This window comes from Clinocottus analis, unplaced genomic scaffold (genome assembly GCF_023055335.1).
Source record: "Clinocottus analis isolate CAN_PGR_092001 unplaced genomic scaffold, fCliAna1.0.p SCAF_5, whole genome shotgun sequence".
NCBI lineage: Eukaryota > Metazoa > Chordata > Actinopteri > Perciformes > Cottidae > Clinocottus > Clinocottus analis.
The window spans coordinates 11,198,898-11,215,550 of NW_027176207.1; the positions used below are offsets into that span (position 1 = coordinate 11,198,898).

Sequence of the window (16,653 nt, forward strand, 5' to 3'; positions counted from 1 at the left end):
TTTAAATAAGATACTATATATCAACATACATGTATAGCGTTTGGTCATTCATGTTAACTGTTTAATTAAGAGTATGCAGGGCAAGTACATGTTATGCCTAATTAAGTACGACATGAGCTTCATACAAATGTTTGAATAAAACAAGTGACGAATATGTCAATTACTAGTTATTTATTTGGATATGTACTCCTAGCCTACTATTACAATAAACCGTTTTTTATTGATCTGCGCCATTATTTTCCGAGCCGACATGAACTAACCGGAAATGGTGGTTTCCATGGAAACTGCGAGTCACAAACTTTCTTGGGCTGACGTAAGTTTTTCATAAACATGAGCGGAGATAGCGACTACAGCAAATGCGATGTGGCGCACCTGCAAGCGGAACTTGCGCAAGAGAGAGACATGAAGTAAGTTGTTTTGAGGTAAATGTATATTAATGTTACTAAAGTTATGAAGGAGATTAAATGTTTAATCTTGTTTCTTGAACACAGAGACATGCTTGAGGAGTCCGTGTCAGATCTGCAGATTACCATGTGTGAACTACAAGAAAGGCTGCACAGTGTTGACGGGGAAGGTTAGTAACCTTTAATTGCTCTCTCTCTCTCTCTCTCTCTCCCCCCCCCCCCCCCCCCCCCCCCCCCCCCTCTCTCTCTCTCTCTCTCTCTCTCTCTCGCTCTCTATATATCACGTTCACCCACACTGGCAAGATGTCGCCCAACAATCCACTGGTTTCTATCAGCAGCCCTGTAATGTGTTCTGTCCCAAATGTGACGGTGTGACACTTTTCTCTGCTTTACTTTGTCACAGAAAACGAGTGGAAGACAAGGTATGAGACACAGATTGAGCTAAACGGACAGTTGGACAGACAGATGTCACTCATTCATGAGAGACTGGAGGACCTACGAGGACACCCCATGGGTGAGTTCACGGGCCGCTGCCGAGGGATTTATATGTGTAAGGTATTTATTTGATTACATAAAATCCAGCTAAAATACCTTTACTTTCTCGACACCAAGAGCAGTGTCATTGTGTCAATATGTTTTAAGAGACATGAGATGTCCTTTCTTCTGAAGCGTCACGTGATGCGACGTCAATTTTCTCAGGCCCTGAACCATGGAGTTTAAAAAAATGCGGGGACCGCTCAAAAAGGGATTTTTGGCAAATCTTGCTCTTAATATTGCTGTTTGTTATAAAATATGTTATCAAAAAATTACTAAAATAAAAATAAATAACAGAAAAAAATCTGAAAAAAAATGATAGAAAATAACACAAGTATTATAGCTCATTTGGGGTTCATACGACTACTTGAACACAAGGAAAAGAGGTACAGACCCCAATTGGGGTCCGACGGGGTGACACGGGTTGCAAGTATGTGTTTTAAAGCTACCCAAACAATGCTCACACACACACTCTTGTTTTTCACAGATCGACTGGCCTCCATCCGAACATATGATGACATGCCAGTAGTGAGTGCCAACATTTTTCCATATCTGTGGTGTTGTATTGGTGTTATCAGAGTTTATTTGCCAAGTGCAAACCCTCAAATGTATACTTTTTTTTGTTATATCTCATAGGTGCTATATATATATATATATATATATATATATATATATATATATATATATATATATATATATATATATATATATATATATATATATATATATATATATTTAAATATGCGTTTCTTTCAGTAGTTTATTCTTGTCGGCATCCTTGTCGGTAGTCTGTTTAATATGTCGGTAGAATGAGAGTTAACAAACAGACGACCTCCAGAAAGGAAGAAAAGTGTTGAAGATAGAAGCATATGACCAGCAGAGAGAGCCAGAGACACAGAAGAGGGTGAAGGCAGGAAGGACAAACTTAACGCCAGCTGCTCTCCATCCTCCCGCTAATGCAAACTGAATCAACCCCAGTTTAATTATGGCAATGTAATCACAGGATTACAAACTATGGGAGAGGAATGCATACTAATTACAATGCTTTAACACTTTTTATGAATGCACAACACACAGTAAAAGGTTACACCATACAGTCTGAATACGGATTTGTGTGCTTTTAGGCAGAACTAACAGATGCTCATTATTGTATTCTCACACTGTGGACTGAAGATCTGTAGATAAATTTATACTGGCAGTAAATTTAACTGAGTATATGGATTATTTTTAATCCATGTGAGTAAATGTTAGGACAACAGTGTTGTGTTAAAGCAAGCATCACAATGGCATGTTACAGTGTCTACAGTAAGAAAAAAGCTTGAGCATTTCATTAATTGCTGCATCACAGCTGAACCATCCATCATGCATTATAACAATCACAACATATACAACATTATTTATTTAATGATAATGTATTCCCTCTATTTGTCTGATAGATTTAATTACTACTTTAATTACTACTTTTCAGATTACAATTCTTCAAACACTTCCTGTAGAGTAAAAAGTGTTTTTTAAATGTTGGGTTTGGAAAATTCTCCTAATTCTTAAACTAATTACAATTACACATTACAAACAGTGGATGATCTTTCAGAATATGATTCATTGCAGTAAATTATACAACCAAACAGTATAAAGGAGTTAAAATTAGCAAAACAATGTAACATACACAGTGACAGCAGTGATTTTAATCCCAGAACATCATATTCGATAGTAAAACACTGACAAGCAATAGAATCAACACTAAAACTTTGCTAATGAAGCTTTAATTAACTATTGTAGATCTTGTTTTTTAATGCAGGAACTTTAGTATTTTCATCGTGGTATTAATACTTTTACTTGAAGAGCAACTCGCAGGTTAGAGATGCCAATTTGGAAAATGATGTTGAAACTAGAAATAAAACATTAAAACATAGACATAATGATATTGAATATACATACACAATTAATAAATATACAAAACAGATAAGACATAAACTTAAATACTAAGTACTACAGTAATATCTAGAGTTGTTTCCTGTAAGGTTTTTTTTCTGCATAAAAAAGACCAACTGGAGACGAGACAGCGGCCGAGCTTTGTCCCAGCAATGGAAAATATTGCTCTTCATGCTGGTTTAGTCTAGTTGATGGACCATTGTCTTTCAATTAGGAGCCTGCTTAGTGTGCAAGAGAACGGACAAGGATCACAATTAATAATGGATACCATAAATGTTTTGAAATCTTCCACCCCTGACGGTAACAGTTCATTAAAGCTGACAACAGCTGTATATTGTTCCAAACTTGCTTTACACTGTACCAAAAATCTCTTCTAGCCTTACAATGTCTCAGCTCTATAGCTTATGTGTTTATTTGGTGATTAAAACAATGCCTAATCCATTTTGTGCTTATTTTTTCTGCATCAATTATTCTCTAATCCTCGTAGATATTACCATTTCACTGTATTGATTTGTAATTAGACATCAGCAGTGCGACACCTTTTATACTTCTCTGTTATGATTGCTGCTGATGAATGGAAACACTTTGCCACAGGAGCCACTGAGACATCGTCTGAAGCTTCTGACGGAGGAGAAGTCTGACCTCCAGAGTCAGCTGATGGACTGTCATAGACGAATCGAACAGGAGGGAAAGGTGTGGACCTCCACTGGATCTCAACATTAGAGAGATTTTGTGTTCAGTATGGTTGAAGGTCATAATGTCAGCTGGTCAAGTTTTATTATTTCTCAGACAAGCAGCTTAAATTTTATTCAGGTATTACATATTTCAGTAACAAATCACCATCATTAGCAAAGGATTGAAAATGATTTGGCTGAAATGTTTTGCATTCTTTCTTTTTAACAACCATTGATGCCAAATCAAACACTAACCTTTGTCCCGCTACAGCTGGCTGGTATGCTCTTAGTTTGGCGCCTCTGTTCTTTGTTTATTGTTCTGCTTGACAAACAGAAAGATATTAGTTAAATAAAAGTTTAACAAGCAGCATGTTCAGCCAGTAATCCATGTTCTAATCTGTTGCTCATTAACACTGAAGACCTCCTGAAATAATACACACAGGCAGCAGACGCTTAACAAGCACTGCTCTCTGAGCGGACAGATTATTACTGACAGTTAGAACAACTGTTGTCCATAAATGGCGTGATGTGACAATAAGGCCCTCTGTTTCTTTCCAATATCAGGCATTTCATAAAACCAATGATGAGAGGCGGGCATATCTTTCAGAAATTGCTAAGGTAAGCATTCTCTTTCATCCATGTCAAAAGTAATGCGAGCAAGTCGCTCTCAAACCAAACTTTGTGGCTGCTAATTAAATATATGGCCCACTGAAGAATAGCTGTCAAGGTTTTTTACCGAAGGATAATTCTGTGCAGACTGCTGTGCTTTAGCTTTTCTGTTTCAGGCCTAGTTATGTTTCTTATTCGTCCTCCAGTGCTGCTCTCTTTTTTATATAACAGGTAAGTGTCTGTTCAATCAATGAAGTGAGTCAAGGACTTTCTTTCTCATGCTGCAATGAAACTGCTTCCTGTAGGGCTGAAGCAAACATAGCTGCAGGGAAACTTCTTTTCTCCCTCAATATTTTAGCAACACATCTTGTGACAGCATGTGATAGCTCATTCCTGCTGTAAAAACAAACACACAAATGCATCTGCTTACATCGAAAAACAATATTTGTCTGGAGTGCACATGCCATTACTCATGAATTGTCCTCTGACTCAGCTGTCCTCCACCCTTGAAGCCCAAAGAAGACAGTACTCCACCCAGCCACAGAGGGCACCAGAGAGCAAACAGAGGAGGTCAGTGAAACCACTTCAAAGTGATGGATTCAATAATATGAAGGGTCTAAAAGTCTAAAAGAACATCAGGGCGTTCACATGGGTTACAATTGTTTGTTTTCTCAGAATATGTTAATTTGATACCAGCTTTTTATTTAATTTCTACTTTTAAATGTATTTATAGGAACTGTGTACAATACTATATACCAAATAAATACTGACATTTCATTTATTGTAGTCTTAGAGTTCCAAGAGAGCTAATATTAATCTGCAGTCCATTGGCAGATCACAATAAACTATGCACAGAGTTACAGTAACTCAGACAATAAACAAGGAACTAAAATGACCAAACTCAAAAAAGCAAAAGTATAGAGCAAAAATGTTTTTATAGCTTTGAACCAAAATTGTAGTATGCCCTATAAATGAAAGGAGACAGTTACATAACACAGGAAACCAATATTTTAACATTTGATGCAGAAGACAAACTAAAATCAGATTCTAGACATTCTTGACTCTTCAACTATGATCTCTACACGATATTCTGTACTATGAGTAAATATTATCCTTGTATCTGTGAAAAATGCTTTGCAATCCGACTTGATTTTGCAGTTAGTGCAATAATTTGTAGATAATAAAGCAATCATGCTTGACAAAAGAGCTCAGATGTAATACATTCATACATTCTAAGATGTTTTAATACTATTGTTGAAATAGTGTGTTATTACATCTCTCTTAAGCACAATAATAGAAAACATGTTGTATCTGTTACATTGTTCTGCTTAACTAACTACATTTTTTAATCGCTTAGAGGGAGGCAGACCAGAAGGAAGGCAGAGGCTGACTCTTTGAAAGGAAAAGAGAGAGAAGAAGATGGAGGAGGAGTGTGTGTGAAAGAAGGAGGAGGTGGTGGAGCACCAGCAGAGAGAAAAGAAGAATACAATTTGCAAAGAGAAAGCAGATTACCCACACTAAAGTACTACCTTAAGCACAATCCTTAACCCAAACCTGGTGTCTTTTTTTAAAGAAGAGGTTATCTGACTTGGTTTCGGGGAAGGTTATCTAGCCATGCGCTGCTGTCAGAGTTGTTTTATTCAGTGTTCATTTTCAATCGATGGCAAATACCGGAGTATAAAATGTTACATTTTTAAGTCTGGCATTATTATTTCCTTACATTTTTCTTTATTTCGGCAAAAAGAGTATGTAGGAGTAATATTACAGTCTGAGGGCAGCGCGGTCATCTCCTAACGTTCCAGAAGCCTGCCAAGACAAAATGTATTGCGTCACTACATCATTTTTTATAAAAACACCTCCTACGACTTGTATTACGTAAGCAACACCACATCCACTCTCTCACAATGTAGTTCATCCACAGAGCAACCAGTCACCCCCGTCCCACCCACTGACCGCCTTTACAAATGGAGGTGGAGGAAAACCGTCCATATGAGCGGCAAGTTGAAAAGAAAAATTGCCAGAAGCCGTTTTCATTTGTTTTTGTGAAGAAGTGTGGAGGCTTGCCAGGCTTAAAACTGAACTGAAATAATATCTTATACCAAAGACATCTCATTGGCTAATACAGCAATACTACATTGTATTGTTTATTAATTTGTCTTGAAGTGCAATGACATTATATTAACTGCTTTATGGATTGTGACCTCGGTGAATTATGCATGACCTACTCAGAATAGGCCCACACCGGCACGGCAGTGTGTTGTAGTGACAAGGATCAAGGATCAAAGATCAAGCCCTGATGTCAACAAAAGCATGACACTAAATGCTCAACCACCTTCAACTTGCTGAGGAGAAAATGTCTGTACATGAATAAAAATACATTTGATATTTCTAGTGTCAACTTTGAGTTTGAAAGCCTGTCAAGTCTTTCCTAAAGTGAACATCAGGTTGTGGTAAGGATGTGTATAGACATAACACAGACCTTTTATAAATGATGATGATTGAAGTTCTACAATTGGACGTGCTATTTTGTATAATCTATGATCACACACATTCACAAATGTATCTTTATCTTTATTCAATAAACCAACTTTAAGAAGTATCACCTGATGGCATCACCAACTCAAATCCTAACACTCAAATGTCCAGCCCAAAGAGACATTTGTTTTTATTTGCTGATAGTGACTTAACTGTCATTGGAACCGCACCGTGTTATTTCTGTTTTTGGGTATACTTTTTTTTACAGGTCTTCTCATATTTCTGATAGAGTTGGCTGACTCGGTGTGCAATTTATTCAGTGACAGGTTATTTGTCTTAGATTAATGATTTCATTTAAAGATGGCTGGTCCATGTTGCCCTCTGTAAGAGGGAGCACATTTGCAGCGCATGGCTCTCTACCTCTTTCTCTCCACTCTCCTCCTTTTCTCTCTGTTTCATGCACAAGCTTGTACAACTTACTGGATCCGGCCCATGAATCACACTGCCACAGAGTAACCACCGAGATGCCTCCAGCTGACAGGTGAAACACGGTGACAAATCACTACAGTATCTGTCAAAACACATCAACTCAACCCATGCTCTCGAGCTACTCACCACGATTATGCTGGCAATAATTTAGTGTCGGCCTACGTGCAATGTGTGTATAAGAGATACATTTGCCAGTGTGCAATCGTGTATATACGCGCCAGCTAAATATGCACGTGAATTGCCTTGAGTTTGACTCTATCTTAAAACCTGTGTGATGTGTTAAAGTGACACATTGTTATGTAGCATAAAGATGCAGTGATTAATGGGAGCAGAGTATCTTTGTACAGTAGCATCTGTGGAGAGTCTGGGTGGGTGCGTTTTTACATTTCTTTCTTGCGCTGTGAAATTAAGACAGATTTCAATTTTGGAATTATTCCAGATGAGACACAATACATCATCAGTCCATCTGTCCACATCACTTTTTTTTTAAAATTTTCATTCACTTATTATGAATGCATAACAGAGATTTGCTAAATCGTGCTTTTCTTGTGTCTCTGAAACAACTTGCAAATTATTATGTATTAAGAATAGAAATGAGACCGTGGTCGTATAAGTATAGAGGCATTCTTCATATGTGTGCTCTGTTTCCCGAGGATTCATTTAGACAGGAACACCGATCAGCTCTTTATTTGTGACAAGTTTATTTATTCTTTCTGTCAATGTCAATGTTCTAATGCATTCATGTGTGTGTAGTAAAACAGAAAGTCTGCGCACGGAAGCAGTCATAAAAGATGAAATTACATACTGTATCAGTTATATTCATGTGTTCTGGATTAGTTGAACTGGATATGAATTTGTGGCCTTCTAAAACAAGCGTCAAACTAATGCCGCTGACATTACATGAAATACAAAGAAAGTGAGCGTCAGCTGTGTTTGACACATAAAGCAATGTCTTCCATCTGTTAAACCTCTTTAATGATAAGAACAATATTTTCAGAGACCAGGGCTGCAACTTTCATCACTACTGGCACAGATCAATGCTGTAGGTCAGTGGTTCCCAAACTCAAGAATGCCGAGGCCCAATTTAAAATCTGAAAATCTTCTGGGGCCCACCCAAACCGCGCCTTATTTGACGTTGTTTTGTTTGGCGGTGCCTTTTGTTCAATAACGACAGGCGGACAAGAACAGCCGTTTCGAGCGAGAGCCTTATTGTTTTATTAATCTGTTTGTTCAAATTGTTTGTGCTTCATCAATTAATGTTTCACATAACTAACGCTAGAATTGTTCAAATAATACTTAAACTGAGAAAAAGATGTGTGTTTGGTATCTTATCAATTATCAATCATTTTAAGTAAAATACAGAAATTTGCAACACTAATGTTTTGACCAGGTCTTAGAACAGGAAAGAGTGAGACTACTATCCAACTTTGAGTTTGTTTTTTAATATTTAATTGGGGATGGGAGAACAGCTTCAGGAGCCGACAAAGACAAAATAAAAAACAAAGCACCTTTTGATGAAAATGCCATCAAACTCCTTACTTCCCTGCTCAATATCTACAAGTGTCTGCTCTAAACTTGTTGTGGAAGTCACAAAACGTGTGAACATAAACTCCATGGTGTCTGGGTTCATAGTAGTATCCGTAGTCCCACAACAGCCTGAATGAAGCCGCTATCAGCGCTCCTTCCGGGTGACCGGCAGCAGTTTGATTCGCTGATTGGCTGATGCAACTATTCCCTCCCTCCGTCGTCATGGGGACGCACCATGACGACGACAAATACGCGCCGCCGGACGGCTCCAGTCCCGCCTGTCATTACATCTTACCCGGATACAAAAGATATCTTTTTCTGATTGGCTGTAGCCCATTTCTTTCTTTGATTGGCTGATGAGTGGCTTCTCACGGGAGAGGGGGTGGGTGGGGCGGGGGGGCTCGTAGTGAGGGCAGCGCGACTAAGTCATGTTTGCGCGCTGCGGCACATTAAATAGCCTGGAGTTTTTTTTCGGCGTGAAGAATACGATGTGTGGCGGAAGGGCGTGATTCAAGGTCGAAATGAGTGACTGTTACGCTCAATTAGTGACACTTAAGAGCCCTGCATACATAGTTTATCAATCAGTTTTTTTTTTCTTTTACTGGTAATGTTCAGTAGTAAGGGTCCCTGTTAGGGACAAACCACTGCTTCTCTGCTGACAGGCATCAGCGGCGGATTTGCGCATGCGCGATTCATGTTAAATCCAACGATGAGCTTGCCGCGCGAGCCTGCCGGGAAGGTAGACTGAGCGCCTGTGAAGCTTTGTGAGGGGAGCGACTCTGCGACCCGCGGCAGCTGAGAACAGAAACTACATGACAATACGTGCTTTCACGTCAGCAAATCGTCCAGTGAGGCTGCGGAAGTACACGCGAGAACCTTAATACATCGCCTTCAAAGTAAAAGCCCCCCCATTTTTTTTCAAAATTAAAAACGTTTTATTTATTTATTGTAAATGACCTCTCGCGGCCCACCTGCAGTACCTTCGCGGCCCACCAGTGGCCGCGGCCCATACTTTGGGAATCACTGCTGCAGGTCAATGATCTTTATCACTTCCATTGCTCTGAGAGCATTACCTGTCGTCACATTCAAACAAATTTCAGAGGGAATGAAACAAGCTTATAAAAACTGAAGCAGTGGCATCCTCCTCAGCCCTCATCCCCCTTTCTGCATATCCGTGTATGGCGTCCTGTTCAACTCAATTTAGTATGTTGAAACCTCTGAGGCATGTAATCCATATTGAGTACTTTATACACAAAATGAATAAATGGATTGAGTTAAAATCATTCTTGTCACACTGCATTTGGATCACTCTGAAAGCTGCTCAGCATAGTTTGAATTAACCCGTTTAGGTTTTGGCTGCCTTGAGACCCTAGTATACATTGTAGTAAGTATCTTACATAACTTCTCACGCGCAAATGTTGTGGGTTAAACATAATGCTGCTTTGTGCTTAAAGCCTCATGGTTTTGATGAGATGTGATTGGTCTGAGCCTCCACCAGAATATAGGTTCAATTTGTCTTGAAAGGTAATTCACAAACATGCACTTAACATCTATGTAAAATGAAATAAAAAAATAATAATAATAAGATATGAGAATAAAAAAAATAATATATAAAAGAAATATAAAAAATAATAAAAGAGGGAGGATCAGCCGACGCGTGTCCTCGGGGTTGGGGGTGGCAGCAGGACCAGCAGCATCCCCAGCACGAGTGGGAAGCGTGGGTCTGCATTCTAATGTCTAATGAGAGGTGGGGGCGCTGAATGGAAATCACGACAAAGTGACGTGGAGGAGAAGAGAGGAGGTGGGTGCTCAGAGAATGGGAGGGGAAGCAGCTGCTACCTCATTTCCAGTCCAGCCTCTGCTTCTGGCTCTCCACGCACAAACATAAACACATACTGGTGTTTGGTGGTGGGCACGTCAACCGGACAACAAAGGGACGCACAGGGGAGTCTTCGCAGCCAGTATAGGACCACACGTTACCAGCATCAGTGTCTGCGAACAGCTCACTGAACTCTTTTCATCCCATCCTCTGGGAAATAAAGCACCAGTCACGCTGGAGGTGACCGTCACAGAAGCGCTAATTGCGCACGTAGGTAAGCCTATCAACGCGCTCATTGTCAGCTGATGTAAAAGTGATTCATACTTTAATATCTGTTGTCTGAAAACACACACTTCTTCTCACGATTCACGCGTCTTGATCTCAAGACGAAAAAGTCAAATATCTTATCCATCCCCGTTGAAGTGATCATTATTTCGGTGTCGCACTTTTATATATACTCCCGGCTGCTGGTCCTCCGACTGCGCGCTCTGAATATTTATTTAAAAAAAAAAAAAGGAAAATTGACAGGCTGTTATTGATTCGTGACTGCCTCTCTCTTTACATCCATCTGCGCCTCGGGAAAACTCAGGCGCACTCTGACTGACCGTGTGAGTCGTCATGATGAGGCATGCTGTTCGCTGCTCGGCTTAAGAGCACTTAATCTGTCATTAGGGAGTTATTTTCAGACAGTGCACCAGCGACGGACACCGGCTGGCTCCTTTACCAGCCGCCCGAACCTCTCCTCGCTTGGTTTCTTCCCTTTCGGTACCCGCTTGTTATTGTTTACTTGTTCGTGAGAGGAAAACTTTTCACCGCGGTCTGATCCTCCTGTTTGTCCTCCCAAAGACAGTACGGCCGTACTCGTGAGCCTCGGCAACACGATGGAGATGGAGCATTTCGACGAGCGGGACAAAGGTCAGCGACACGGCCGGTCCAGTGCGAAGATGAACGGCGTGCCGAGTCCAACGCACAGTGCCCACTGCAGCCTGTACCGGACCCGGACCCTGAAGACTCTGACCACGGAGAAGAGAGCCAAGAAGGTCCGTTTCTACCGCAACGGAGACCGGTACTTCAACGGGATAGTTTACGCCATCTCCACAGACCGGTTCCGGACCTTTGACGCCCTGCTGGCGGACCTGACCCGCTCTCTGTCCGATAACGTCAACCTGCCGCAGGGCGTCCGGACCATCTACACCCTGGATGGCTGCAAGAAGATCACCAGTATTGAGCATCTGGTAGAAGGTGGGTATTTCAAACAGCATGGCAGCACACCTGCGGGACTACTATTACATTTGAAGGTGTGTGCGTTCCTCTTATGCACCTGGACTCATGGATTTGTCAGCAGAGTAGTCTAATCTAAAATGTGTCTCAGCATTTCTTCCTCTAAAAGAACTGGCTCATCTGTCTGCTACCAAAGGGATCTTTCCCTACTCACCTTACTCTTGTATATACATAGCATAATGAACACTAAAATGTGACGTGAGTGATGATTTACAGGTTTAAAATCCGGCTATTGGTACAGCTCTACAAAACTAGCTAAGCACACTTTAGATTATTGTAAAAGATTATAGGCCTATCACTCATTTCATGGCCATATGGTGATGCAGACATATGTTTTGGCCAGATTATCTCTCTCCTGATCTGTTTTACTCTCTAAGAAGTGACACGGGAAGAACTACAAAATGTCAACATTATCTTGAGTTGGTAGGAAACTACAAGCAGAATTTAGCCTTTGAGTGGTATAAAGGAAATCAGGCAGCATATTTTAAGTAGTCGATCCATTCATGAATGTATTATGCTGCCCGCTACCAGAATAATAGAGCTGTGGCTTGATTAAGTGATATTATAAAGAGCAAAGTAACTGCAGCCTTTATATCTGCCGCCTTGCTTTTTTTATCATTCCTTTTTGTTATTTCTGAAGCTCATCTCGTTTCCTCCCATGTTTCTTTAAGTAACCCCTCCCTGCTTTCTCCTCCTCCTCTTAACCCTCACAGGTGACAGCTATGTGTGCAGCTCCATCGAAGCTTACAAAAAGTTGGATTACACAAAAAACGTGAACCCCAACTGGTCTGTGAATGTCAAGGCCTCGGCTGCGTCCTCCCGCGGGCCTCCCTCTCTGGGCAGCGCCAAGGCCGGTGGCCCAGAAAGCCGCGAAATGAAGGACTTCATACGCCCGAAGCTTGTGACAGTGGTACGGAGCGGAGTGAAGCCCCGCAAAGCCGTGAGGGTCCTTCTGAACAAAAAGACGGCCCATTCCTATGAACAAGTCCTGACCGACATCACGGATTCCATCAAGCTTGACTCCGGGGTGGTGAAGAAGATCTACACGCTGGAGGGCAAACTGGTGAGAAATCTTTGGCCAAACAATCATCATCTTCATCTTCATCATCAGCTAGGAGGGAACTAAAAGAGTCACACAGGAAATATAAATAGACCGGACAATGAGATAAGAGTGAGTTTTTGTATGGCTGTTTTTGACATTGTTTGATGTGCATAGAAAGGTTCAAAACCCTAGTGACTCACAGCCACACTTCTTTCATTAAGAGGTGGTTTCGTATTGGTGTTGCAAGAAAGGGGGAATTCAGATCAACAGGCTGATAGGAGGACCAACATGGCTAAATATTTTATGACCAAACACTCATGTTGCTATAAGTCAAAACTGTGACGAGAAAGAGTGACACAGAAAAGGCTTGAGAGAAGATAAAGATGAAAGCAAAGCAAGAATAGAGTCTGGGTTGTCAATTACGCTACAGCGAATGTGTGCCAGGGCTTTGCCTCCGAATTAGAGTCACGGCCCTCTTGATAGTACACCCACCTATTCAGCTCCCTCTTTCAGCTGCGGAGGAAGGCGCTATAAAAAGAAGGCGCTTTAAACAGTACAGTACACACAGATGCATAAACCCATCCACGTATTCTCCATACAGCAATACAATAAACGTGGAAATAGCACTGAATTTGACCTTTGCTGCAGTTGAATGAAGCCAAACACACCATCTCTGTGCTGGCAGGCGTCCATGTTTGTGTGTATTTGTCAAAGAGGGGAAGGCACAGAGCGTAAGTCAGTGACTCTGCAAGCATGTAAGAATTTCTGGTTATATTTGTGACATGTTTTAGCTTTCTCGTCTTTTCCTGTTTCCCGTCATAACACCTTCCCATCGCTCATGCCGCCCCGCCTCATCATCGTTTCTGTCTGTCTGTCTCTGTGTCTGTCTGTGTCTTCCAGTCTCTGTCTCACTCTCCTCCAAGGTATTGAATGAAGCGTTACAGAACTACTTTCCCCCTGGCAGCAGCATCAGAATGACACCATTATTTTGAAACAGATTGCGTTCGACGTTAAGGGCGTCCTGCCATTTTGTGTCGCACAGTGGTAATCATCTCCTAAATGGCCAATTTGTGACTCATCCTCATGAATATGGTCTTTGTCCTTTGGAGTTTTCATTCCTAATTGCCATTTAATGTTCTATGTTAGGATTTATCTCACTTCAAAAGATGAATCTTCATGTGTTGGCACTGGCGTGTCGTCCTGTCTCTGAAGCCATGCTGTTAGTTCGATAATCCACTGTTAACCTAGTAGGAAGTCACTCCAGATTTCCTGACCTGACCTTGTGTTTGGTCCCAGCACCAGCCAATAAAATCCCTGAATCAGGCTTTCCTTGAGAAACCTGCTGTTGGGGATTAAACTAACGATTTTGCACAATACCTGCTAACACTGGTCACCTTTGGTTCCGATTAACTTTCAGATTGCGCAATAAATGTTGCTCTCACCCAGTTTACCCGTCAGCAATTAGAAGTAAGACTATTATGGTGATGCTATTTTTAGAGACAATATTGATTGGCCTGTAGGCATGGTAACACGCTCACTGCCAAATTTGCTCGGTCGGGCTGAGTGCAGAACCAACTTCTTCTAATCTGTTTGTATGTATGCATGCGTGGGAGGGTTGTGTTTATTATTTTTTCAAGAGAACAGAAAAGTGGAGAATGAGAGACTCAGAAGTAGTTAATAAAATGGATTAGAGCACATGGCGGCGCCCATGTGTGTTTCAGGAGGAAATCCTGGACAAGACCTGAACAGCCTTCTGTTTCTGAAGAGGTGAAAGGTCTCAGAAAACAATAAAGATAAGCTTGTAGCAAATGTAAAAACCCTATGAAATGTGGTTAATCCATGTGTACTTGAGCATTGCACAGAAAGAGAGAGAGAGAGAGAGAGAGAGAGAGAGAGAGAGAGAGAGAGAGAGAGAGAGAGAGAGAGAATACGGCTAAGTATAAAAACTCAATAAACCTTAATTACACAAACTATGTCAATACATATGAATGAACACAATCCTAACACTAACACGTCAAAGCCAATGCCAGTCAAGTGATCAAACTACATGCTAATGCCACTTGAATATTGAATGGGAATGTGCTTAAAGTAATTTTACCTGACTTTGCACCAGGATATGGTTACTTTAAGGGTTAGTAGTAGAGTAGTTGTGTCTGAGCGTGCACAGGTGCATGCATGTGTGCGTGCATGTATTTTTGTGTCTAGGCAGCTGAAGTCAGCTGAGCTGTGTCAGTCATTGAGCCTACGGCAGAAGTAGGTTTCTAGGCCTGACTGCCAGTTACGTTGAGTCCCAGCAGAGCCGTTGGGCCCGGAGAGAGAGCATCTGAGCGCCGGAGCTCAGGCTCCTCTCTTTCATTAACCCCTGTAATGAGGCCAGAGACAGTGAGGCAGGATGCTACGCACATCCCCAAAGCCATATTCTTCCTCTCTTTCTCTTCGTCTCCAATCGTTCTCAAGGATTGCAACAGCACACAAGAGCACAAGTGGATTCTTTTACATCATTTCTTTTAAGTTACGATATTCTTTTTTTTCTCAAAACTTTTTCAATTTTGTAGCTTTTGTATTTTGCAGCTTAACTGTGTTGAGATGAATAATGGATAATGTTTGTGGTATTTGAAGTTGGACGAAGAGTTCAGCAGAGTCTGTTTTCAGCTGCAGTTGCTGCTGTCTGACTGCTTGCGATGCCTTTTCATGTATGTGTGTGTTTACGTGCACATATCTGCTCTGGGGATTTTCAACGCTGTTGTAAATCACTAGGTTTTAATTTTGATATTAAAACAATATTTCTAAAAAATCATCTTTTTTTTCATTACGTGTTTGAAAAGCAGCCTTACAAAAACTTTGCCCAAATGAAATCCAGAATTTTAGTTATATGTCGTATCTATCAAAATGAAACTCCAAGTCTTATCATGCATTCAATTCCACCTTTCGTCACTTGATCATCGCTGCAAACACATTCAGTACTAAAAGATCCCAGGCGTATACGCACCATATGTTTGCTATAAAAAATAATTTGATATTTTTTATTCTACGCTATCTGGCAATATTCAGGAAGAACTGATAATGAGATGCGATAGAGCGGAGGCAACATCTGACAGGCTGCGAGTCTCTGTGAGCATCTGGTGTGCGCCGTATACTCTGCCCGCTTCTGCCTGAGCGTACGCCGCTGTGGTCGGTTTGGATATCGTGTTTCTGTCTGTAATGTGACCGACTAAGTGATGAAGAGTATATCAAGTTCCTCCCCCTGCTGTGGATTCTGCCCCTGTCTCAGGTCTCACTGTATATGGAAGATATTTTTTGCTCAGTCACTCTTCCTCTGAGGTTACCACAACCTCATTCTTTTCATCCGGCTCTTGGCCGGTTTCTAATGATGATTTTATCTAGTTGCTTAGGAACCGTCTGACCTGCTGTGATGTCATACAGTAGCATGGTGTGATGGTGTAGCTGGATTGGTGCAAGCAAGAAGAGAGACGACCCATAAGTGGCTTAGAACGTGGACATTGCTGTCCTATTAATACATGTAAGCTCTGTTTACACAAACAAACAGACATGCACACAGGCAGACATTGTTGGACCCCAGCTACTGGCCTTGAGCCTCGCAAGGCTCACGCACACTTAGGCATAGATAGTGACACACACTCTTTTGAACAGACTCATCTAGATTTCTGCTCATGCATCACTAGCTATTAACTGTAGGTGATTATCAACTAGTGCATGAAGCGATGCCACTTAGTGAGGTTGGTTGCGTTCTGTTTTTGAGTATATCATTAATGAGCTCCTTTGTATCTCACTGGTTTAGTATAGAAGGGGTACCATTCCCCAATTGACCAGCCATGCCAAAAATACAGGGCTTACGCAACACTTTCA

The 16,653-nt window shown here is 41.1% G+C and overlaps 2 protein-coding genes across 4 annotated transcripts in view; both read left to right on the forward strand.

The window, feature by feature from the left end:
- Positions 1-277: 277 nt before the first annotated feature.
- ccdc169 (coiled-coil domain containing 169) lies at positions 278-5,850 on the forward strand. Its single transcript, XM_068600497.1, has 8 exons — positions 278-407; positions 492-574; positions 808-918; positions 1,426-1,466; positions 3,465-3,563; positions 4,109-4,162; positions 4,647-4,723; positions 5,511-5,850. The coding sequence occupies exons 1-8, from the start codon at positions 331-333 to the stop codon at positions 5,698-5,700; spliced, it is 732 nt and encodes a 243-aa protein (XP_068456598.1). The 5' UTR covers positions 278-330; the 3' UTR covers positions 5,701-5,850.
- A 4,697-nt stretch (positions 5,851-10,547) lies between these two features.
- dclk1a (doublecortin-like kinase 1a) overlaps positions 10,548-16,653 on the forward strand; it is a 40,803-nt gene continuing 34,697 nt past the window's right edge. For 2 of the 3 annotated variants that reach the window (XM_068599844.1, XM_068599845.1), the window contains exons 1-3: positions 10,548-10,737; positions 11,310-11,705; positions 12,458-12,807. In XM_068599844.1, the coding sequence (XP_068455945.1) occupies positions 11,345-11,705; positions 12,458-12,807 (711 nt within the window). In that variant the 5' untranslated portion in view covers positions 10,548-10,737; positions 11,310-11,344. The remainder of the gene's footprint in view (positions 10,738-11,309; positions 11,706-12,457; positions 12,808-16,653) is intronic. The other variant, XM_068599843.1, reaches the window with a different exon arrangement.

Excerpts from the sequence above, each read along its gene's own strand:
- ccdc169 (XM_068600497.1), top strand. The coding sequence starts at position 331 with ATGAGCGGAGATAGCGACTACAGCAAATGCGATGTGGCGCACCTGCAA. Across the intron at positions 1,467-3,464 it reads CATATGATGACATGCCAGTA|GAGCCACTGAGACATCGTCT; the intron begins GTGAGTGCCAAC and ends ACTTTGCCACAG. Across the intron at positions 4,163-4,646 it reads ATCTTTCAGAAATTGCTAAG|CTGTCCTCCACCCTTGAAGC; the intron begins GTAAGCATTCTC and ends CCTCTGACTCAG.